The following is a 9,343-nucleotide window of genomic DNA, read 5'->3' as shown; positions in this document are numbered from 1 at the left end:
TCCTCTATGAATTTGAGAGACCCCATGGGAAATGCCCATGACCTCTCCCTTTATTCATGAATAAAGTTGCGAGACTCCTCTGTCTCCTTTTTGGACATAAACCTCTGGTGCTTGTGAATTAATTTTCCTAACAGAGGGGACAGGAGAGGCGGCAGGTTAAGGTGGGCTGTGGTGGGGCTGCTCTGATGTCCCAGGACCTGCCACTCCCATCCGGCTGCGGCTGAAGGGCAGGGACAAACATCCCCCTGTGCCCGGGGTGGCACTGATCTCCCCTCTGCAGTGACATAAGGAGGAATACCCCATTTGGGGACAAATCCAAGGTGTCCTCCCTGCCCTGAGCTGCCCACGGGGTTTATCTTTGCAGGCAGAAGCTGTGGCCCCGCTCTCCTGAGGAGCACCATGCTTTATCAGCAGCTCCAGCCCTGCTGAGCCCCCTGTCCCCACCACAGGGGCTTCTCCTAATCCCATTTCACCCCTCAGACCCCTCTTGCTGCGCGGGGAGATGGATCAGGATGGGCTGTGCTTCCCTCTCACCGCCGGGCACTGCTCCGCTCTGCTTTGTCGCTGAATTTAGCCCAAGGTGCCATTAATTTCCAAGGTGCCATTAATTCCGAGGTGACATTAATTTCTACTCTCTGTCACTGCTCCCCACAGTGGGAGGGTGAGGTGAGATGGTCTTTAAGATCCTTCAGATCCAAACCATCTGTGATATTGTGTGAAACCATTCCACAGATGATCTGCAGCTCCCCCCAAGCACAAACCAAACGTCTACAAGAAACCCTGAGACRGACACAAAAATTTCTGCTCAGCAGCTGGTGAGTGTGTGACATCCCTCCGGTGAGATCTCAACATCCCAAACATTATCTCTGCACAGCACACCGGGAAATACCRGGATCTTTCTGCAATTTCTCCACCGGGAACGGCAACATGCCGAGACAAAGGCTCTGACCACCAGCAGCACTCACATTCTGCTCAGCTCTAATTTGCTTTGATCTCCTGGAAAGAGGTATCTAAACACCTGCAAGCACCTGACACGGAGTGACTAATCCTAAAGCTAAAGCACGAGTTTGGAACAAACACCCCCACGTTTCTGTTCTGCCAAATCCCAGCCTGGCATCCCCAGCCCTTTGCCCCCAGTTTGGGGATGAAAGGAAAATCATTCTGATGGCAATGCAGGGAGAGACATCCTGGCCAGGATTCTGCATGTCCAGGGGGAAAATCCCACCTCCCTAATCCAGGGGGAAAATCCCACCTCCCCAATCCAGGGTGAAAATACCCACATCCCCAAACCAGGGGGAAAATCTCCAGCCCAGGGGGAAAATCTGCATCTCCCCAACCCAGGGGGAGGAACCCCACATCCTCAACCCAGGGGGAAAATCCCCCACCTCCCCAACCCAGGGGGAAAATCCTCCTTTCCCCATCCCAGGGGGATAATACCCCCCATACCAATCCAGGGGGATGAACCCCACATCCCCAACCCAGGGTGAAAATCCCCACATCCCCAACCCAGGGGGAAAATCCTCCTTTCCCCAGCCCAGGGGGATAATACCCCCCATACCAATCCAGGGGGATGAACCCCACATCCCCAACCCAGGGGGAAAATCCTCCTTTCCCCAGCCCAGGGGGATGAACCCCACATCCTCAACCCAGGGGGAAAATCTCCAGCCCAGGGGGAAAATCTCCAGCCCAGGGGGAAAATCTACATCTCCCCAACCCAGGGGGAAAATCCTCCTTTCCCCAGCCCAGGGGGAAAATACCCCACATCCTCAACCCAGGGGGAAAATCTCCAGCCCAGGGGGAAAATCCCACCTCCCCAAACCAGGGGGATGAACCCCACCTCCCCAGCCCAGGGGGAAAATCTCCACATCCCCAACCCAGGGGGAAAATCTCCAGCCCAAGGGGAAAATCTGCATCTCCCCAAACCAGGGGGATGAACCCCACATCCTCAACCCAGGGCGAAAATCCCCGGTCCAGGGGGAAAATCTCCAGCCCAAGGGGAAAATCTACATCTCCCCAACCCAGGGGGAAAATCCCCACATCCCCAGCTCAAGGGGGTAATTAATCCCTACATCCCCAACCCAGGGGGATGAACCCCACATCCCCAACCCAGGGGGAAAATCCCCGGCCCAGGGGGAAAATCTCCAGCTCAGGGGGAAAATCTGCATCTCCCCAACCCAGGGGGATGAACCCCACATCCCCAACTCAGGGGGAAAATCTCCCCATACCAACCCAGGGGGAAAATCCTCCTTTCCCCATCCCAGGGGAATAATCCCCCCATACAACCCAGGGGGATGAACCCCACATCCCCAACCCAGGGGGAAAATCCCCCCTCCCCACCCCAGGCTCCCCCTCCAGCTCTCACCAGGGCCATGGGAAGCTGAAGTTGTTTCTCCACCAGCTCAAGCGAGCTGTAAATGAGGAACAGATGCTCCCCTGGCCTGGAGGAACAGCTAACTTAAACTGCAGCCTCATAAACCTTTTTAGTGGCACTTTTCCTTATATATATTTTATTTTATTTCTAACAGGGACTTTCACGGATTAACAGCCGAGAGTGATTTCAAACTGYACCAGGCWGAGAGCTGTGYTGGGAGGGAAGAGAAGCCCTTTCCTGCAGTAAGATGGGCTCACAGACTGGAAGGGAATGGCATTCCCAGCTTCCCACTGACCCTGGCACCACAGATCCAGCCCCCAGTAAATCCCTGGATTTGTGGCATTTTCCATTCAGCCCTTCTGAGCTGGCTCTGCACACTGATCCCCCTCCTCTCCTCGTGCCCAACACTCCTGTGCCACCTCTCACTGGATACCTGGCTGCTGTTAAGTTTTGCATTTCATCTCTAAGCCCCAGGAGGCAAACAGCTCTGCTCAGAGGAGTCCCAGCCCCGTGAAACACCCATGATTTAGAAGGGAAAGCAACCTGGAGCTGCAGAATCCTTTATGCTGAAAGTCCTTTACCCCATTATGGCTGAAAACAAAAAAAAAAAATCTCCACTTGCATCACCAGTGGGAGAACTTCAGTGCACAGTCCTGAGAATAATGAATATGTTCTGGACCATTATCCTTTCCTGGGCAGYTCCATCCGTGAGGCGACTGCTGAAGAAGGACCTTTCCTCACATTCCCAGATCTGCTCTCTGGTGCTGAAAATGTTGGTAGCAAAATAGTTCTGCCATCATTAGAGATGAGTGGGACATAATAGATTTTTTTTTTTTTTAATTCCTTTGGTTTCAGTGGAAGGAAATTGTCACATTGGGGTTGTGGGGAGAGCGAGGCAGGCGCAGCCTGAAGAGAAGCAAGGCGGCCCCTCGGTGCTGGCTGACAGCTACAGTGATCACACTAATAAGGGATCCACATTTTGGGATGGAGAGATCCGTAGGAAGATGCCAGACTCTGGAAAACCTGGGATGCTCGTGGGGAGCCACATGGCTGCGGGCAGTGGTGCTGAATTGCTCAGCTGAGCGAGCAGAGCTGCCGGGGGGTTTGGGTCAGCTCAGACCATGCCTGTCCTGTGGAGCCCCTCTGCTCCCCCCTGGGTGCCATTTCCAGCCCCAGTGCTTTTGTTTTTGCAACTGGTTTTTGAAGTTGCTGCTGTGCACCCATGGCCCTGCACTCCAAATCCTGAAAAGCCCAATTTCTGCAGTCCCAATGCCTGCACTGCCACATCCCTGCACTCACAGCCCTTCCCAAGGCTCTGCTGTGGGCTCAGGGCTGTGTGGCTGTGCCCAATGTCCCTCRTGTCCCTGCTGTGCCAGGCTCAGCCTGGGCACCCYATTCTGCCTTTYCAGAACACCCAAAAACCCYRAAWTAAAGWGAGGCCGCAGCCAGCACGGTGGAAMACACAATTTGTCCCGTAATCAGTTTACTTTGTTTTCTAATTCATGAGAAATCAATCCTGCAGCGAGTGAGGAAGGCCATTATTGCCTCCCCTCGCTAAACAAACACGCAGAATCCTCTCATTATCCTCCTCGACTCCCCTGCGCCAGAATAAACACGGATCAGATCAAGACAAGGCTCCGSTGCCTGAGTGGCACGGACTCTCGGGGAATATTCTGCCTCTGAAGTATCAGCACACACAATTTACAAAGACATTTTATGCTTCTCCGACACTTTTTAGCCTCAAAGACTCCAAGGTCTATAAATACCTTAAAGACCCGCGCTCTGCAGCTGTCTCTGGAGCAGAACAGAGCACCCATGGTTATTATTTGTGTTTAACCGAGCAGTTTTAGTAGGTCAAACCTCCTTGCTCTTATTTGGAAAAAAAAATAAAAAATATTGCCTAGAAATGGCAGGCAATTCTTCTGACTCYGGGATTTAGCCCAAATGGCAGAAAATAGACTGTTTCTGTACTTTTCATCTTGGAAAAACCCCCCGCAAACTCTCCGCAAATGTTAACTTGCTACACGGATTTGAAAGTTATAAACATAACCCAGCCTGGCACGTGAATGTAAACCCCTGGTTCACAGTTGTGTTCCCAATGATATAAATTACAGTCCCTGTCACTCAGGGAAACGCATTATCCTTCGTTTGTGCCGCTGGAAAGGAGAGCAGAGCCCGTTCCTTGGAAACCAGACATGAAAGGGAGGCAGCTGGAGCCAACCCTGGCGAATTCCTTCCCCACACCATTAGTCCTGAGCTCGCTGCACGTGCTGTAACCTGGGCCTTCTCCATTAATTCGGGATATTTACAGCCAGGGAAAGGCTGCAGGGAATATTTCCCTGCTCTAAACAACCCTTTGTGTGCTGGAGGTGAGGACAGGAGTGATTTCCTCGCACAGGGAAAGGTCTAAGCAGGAACATCTCCCTCTGCTCCCTGCAGCTCTTCCCTGCACGGCTCCTTCCCTCCAAACACCCAGCATCAGATGAAAAAAGCATCGCCACAGCTCAGAGATGAGGTAATTTCGCTGAAATAGGGCTTTTTGTTGCTATTTCAGGCACAGCCGTCTCCCCAAAGCCAGGTGCCAGCCAGCAAAGTCATTGGCTGATGTTGGTGGCCTGAGATGCGGTGGCTGAGTCCCCTCCTGCACGTTGGGGGTTATCAGGACGGTCATGAGGATGGATTGGTTTGGTTTTGCTGCCTTCAAGGCACATCAGCAGCACCTCAGGGGCAAAGGGTGGCTCTGAAATCAGTGGGAATTCAAAGGGGTGGGATTGGAGATGAACCCAAATCAGCCTCCCTCCTGTGGAAATGGCATTACCAACACACACCAGACATCAAAGAGGGACGGGTGCCTCATCCTGGGCAGCTAAGAGGATTTGTTTAGTTCAAGCTCTCCCCAGGATGGGGTGTGAGGATGTGTTTATGCATTCCTGCCCCTCCAGAAGTCACAAACATTTGGAGAGAGGCATCTTAAAAAAGCCTTACACACACACACACAAACCCAAGCACATCAGATGCATTAAAATCATATCACTGGCCACATCTGAAGTGGGACAATCAGTGCTCCACACCCACCAGACTTCTTGGAGAAACCCTGATTTACTGGAGCAAGGTCTGAGCAGGCACCTGCTGCTGATAAATGAATGCTCTGGCCGAGAAAAGGATGGGGAAATAACTGCTTGATTAATCATTAACTCCTAAAGAATTGGCTACCTGGAAAAGGAGACCTCAGAAGGGTTGGGTTCCCCCCATTCCAGAAATTTCCCTTGAGGTGGGGGATATCAGGAACAGCCATCTCTGTCCTGCAAGATCACTCTGCATTCACTGAGCAGTGACCCCAAACCATGCTCCACATTTCCACAATCCCAAAAAACACCCACCCACCTTTGGGGCTTCCTCTGCACCCCCACATCCATCCCTGAGCTCTGCCCTTGGACCTGAGCAAACAATTCCCGTTAACAGGCCAAGTGGGGGATGAGAAAAGCTCTCTGGTTGCATTTTCATGGAAGGCAGGGCAAAAAAAAGCAGCATTTAGCTGGGTCAGTAGAGCCAGAAAACTGCAGGGAGCAAGGACACAGCTCTTAAAGGGATTTCTCTCCCCCATCTCCTCGTGAAGTGGCTGAGGCTTTGAGCTCCTGTTCCTCCTCCAGACAGACAACTCCTGGGAGCATCAAAGGGAGCTCGTTACACATCCAATCCCACGGGGCCGCAAATTCTGATGGGCCAGGAGTAAAAGGGAATATTCAAGATATTTTCCCTTAAATTAAATATAAAGATGCGAGGAAAATTCCGGGCCCGTGTGAACACGTGTGTGAACCTTACGTAAGGAGAGGCACAGGGGACTGAAAGTAGGGCACAGACACGGAGATCACCGGCTCCAAACACCACTGGCTCTGCCAGGGTAAGCACAAACAATTTCCTAATACATCAGGCCATGACACAATGGGAACATTGTGATCTGAATTGGTTTCGGAGAGGAAACTCTTCAGGAGGCATTCATTTATTTCTGAGTTAGTGAAGTGCCCGTAGTAAAGGTTTTATCCCTATTCATTGGTCATAAATAAGTAAATAAATTGATTTTGGGTGGTTTTGCCTGTGCTCAGAGRTCTGGAGGAGAAAGGGTGGACAGTGATATCAGCCTTTATCAAAAGTAGGTGTGAGATATCCCAAACCATCCCCTGGTGACAAACAGCCTCTGCCAGACAGAAATGACAGAGGAAATTCTTTGGAGACACAACAGCGCTGTGATCCTCACAGAAACTTCCAGAAATCCCAACTCCTCCCTCTGTGTGAGCTCAGGCAGGTCCTGGGTGCTCCCAGGAGGAGGATGGAGATAATGGGATTGTCCTCCTGTAGCAGGGACCTGTCAAACACGCCTGAGATCCTGGGATTGGAGACCCAGAGAATGGACAACTGCAGCTCTGCAGCCTGAGGGGCTCTGAGAGCAAAGGAGAAACCTCCCCATCACTCACAAGGAGGAGAAGCAAAGGGTTTTGCTTTCTCTCGACACGTGAAAGGAAATTTCAGGACTTTTGCACTGAACTGAGAAAGCTTTGGGTTTGCTCCTGGGTGGTTTCTCCTCCTCAGGCACCTGTTCTTATCCCAGTCACGCTGTCCATCCATGGATTTGCAGATTCCCACCCATGTCCTTCCATGAGCAGCTCAGAAATGTCTCCTGCCTTGCACTGACGATGCTCCTGGCAGCATTTCAGCCAGGGACACACAGGAGCAGAGCTTACTCCTAGTTTAGCAGCAACCTGGCAGCTTTGGCCACTTAACAACTCAGGGTTTACTCCRCTGACTGATCTTTTCTGTTTTCTCAATCTCCATCACTCACTGATCAGGATTTGTCTGGGTGCTGACAAACCTTCTCCTCCTTTCTTTTTATTGTATTTTTAAATGTCCTCACTGCTGCCTTTCCTGCTTTCCAAGACCCTCAGGATTTCCAAAGCACCTTTAAACCATTTTTGTCTCACAGCTTTAAGAGCTGCACTCATTTCAGGTCCTACAAAGATACTCATAGGAGCAGGGAGGGCACAGAGCAGGACCCTGGCAGCATCAGGAGATGCTGGCCATGAAGGAGCAGGGGGATCAGGCAGGAAAAGGGATCAGGATCTGTGCAGAGACCCCAGACCAGGGGCTCCTGGCAATGTTCAATCAGGAATTTGTGCTCACAAACCCCTTTCCTCCACGGATCCCTCTGCCCTGGGACACACRGGAGAGCTGGCAGAGCCATTCCCGGGCTGTGCCTCTTCCAAGTGCTAAAAGCGTTTTTGGATGGGAGCCCCACACCTTTTATGAGCTGCTAAGAGAGACGGCTCCGGGTTTGCAGCGCTGGAACCTGAACCAACTCCCCCTTTCCAAAATCCGGGGCTGTGCACRTGGGTAATTCCCTTCTCCATCATCCCACGGGCAGATTCCTGCCATAAATCCCAGCCCTGCCACCACCAGGCACTGACCAGCCCCACCCAGACCTTCTACTGGCACCCAGGCAAAGCCAACCCCTCCACTGGGGCTGCTGAAAGATTCCAGGAGCCTTTGGGAGCCCAGTAATTATTGTAATTATTGTAATTAACGAATCTGGGCATTCCCACCCTGCAGGGGATGCTCAGCACTTTGGTGGCACCAACTTCCCTGCTTTAAAGCTGCGTCTGCACTTTGTGACACCAGAGAGACCCACGGGGAGCCCAAAACCCTCAGATGAGCATTGYCTGTGGCACGGAAAAGCCAAGGATGAAGGGGTGGAGGTGATGTGGTACCTCRGAGGTGTTGATCCGTCCCTCCTGGAAGGAGCAGGTGGTGGGGTCGTGCGTGCACAGATTTCGGTATTTGCACCAGTGGCAGCGGAAAGCGCTGTTGACACAGGACAGGCACCTGTAGAGAGAGCAGAGCTCATCACAGACACTTTGGAAAGCTGCAGGTACCTCCAGGCCCTGCCAAAAMCCCAGGCTTCTTTGGGAAATAATTCCTTTTGGGGCGATGTTTTGATAYGGCAAAAGTAAGAGAGAGGTTTGGGGAAATATAGAGAGGCTTTGGGCAGCCTCACCATTTACTGTGCAATAAAAAAAAAACACCAGMTGGGATTTACTGCACACCACTGGAGTGGGTTTTGGTTTCTAGAAAGTGGGAAAGAAGGCAAGCCTGGCAAAAATGGGATCAGCTGTTCTATGAGTCAGGAATGCTTCAAGTCAACAGCAGCACTTCTGCCTGGCCTTGGAGTGTGGAGAGTCCAGCAAATGCTTTTGATCCACGTTGGGGAAAAAAAATGAATTGTTTATGAAATGTTTGTGAAAGAACACAGACCCTTTTCAGCCCCAGGGGCCCAGCTGCCAGCAGAGGGGCTGGGTGGGCTCTGTTCCCCACCCGCTGCTGCCACAGAGGAGCAGGAGCTGTGACAGCTGCTAATCCTGGCAGATGCCACCTCCTCCATCTCCGAGGCCACCCCTCCTGCCACGTGGCAGCTCTTGGTGGCACCGGGATCAGCTGTGCCCGTGGATTCAGTCCCATGCCACAGCCTGGGGGCTCTGTGGTGCTGCCTGGAGAGGGAAATGCCCAGGGATGTGCTGGAGCAGGGCCAGGGCGGGTGGATAAATGTCACCAGGGCAGTGGCAGCGTGGCCTCGGGCATGAAGCTCTGCAGGAGGAGGAGGAGGAGGAGGAGAAGGAGGAGAGCAGCTCCCCGGGTAGGGCTCTCTGGCCAGCTGGGCATGGGGACAGGATGAACAGATCCCTCCTCCCTGCTGGCTGAGCCCTGAATTCCGCCTCCTTCTGCCTGCTGAGCTCATTCCTGCCCTGGCTGAGCGAGTGCAGGGTGATGGAAGCACTGCAGGATTGCCCATCCCGTGAACCCTTCACGGAGCAAGGCACGGCCAGGAAGGATGTGTCACCTCTCCTGATCCAAACCCTGCCTCCTGTGCAAAAACAGAGGTGCCCGGGATGCCATTCCTCACGGAAATCCCACAGCAGGAGAAGG

General features: G+C 52.6%; 1 protein-coding gene across 1 annotated transcript in view; it reads right to left on the bottom strand.

Moving 5' to 3' along the window:
• LOC130586502 (plexin-A2-like) overlaps positions 1–9,343 on the bottom strand; it is a gene marked incomplete at both ends in the record, with an annotated part of 72,001 nt that overhangs the window by 59,953 nt on the left and 2,705 nt on the right. The window contains one exon of the mRNA XM_057387304.1: positions 8,131–8,245. Within this exon, the coding sequence (XP_057243287.1) occupies positions 8,131–8,245 (115 nt within the window). The remainder of the gene's footprint in view (positions 1–8,130; positions 8,246–9,343) is intronic.

Source organism: Malurus melanocephalus, unplaced genomic scaffold (assembly GCF_030028575.1).
Source record: "Malurus melanocephalus ecotype Western Australia unplaced genomic scaffold, MMel_1.1 scaffold_1180, whole genome shotgun sequence".
NCBI classification, from domain to species: Eukaryota; Metazoa; Chordata; class Aves; order Passeriformes; family Maluridae; genus Malurus; species Malurus melanocephalus.
The sequence above is the reverse complement of the archived record's forward strand: the minus strand, read 5'-3'. Positions and strand labels throughout refer to the sequence as shown.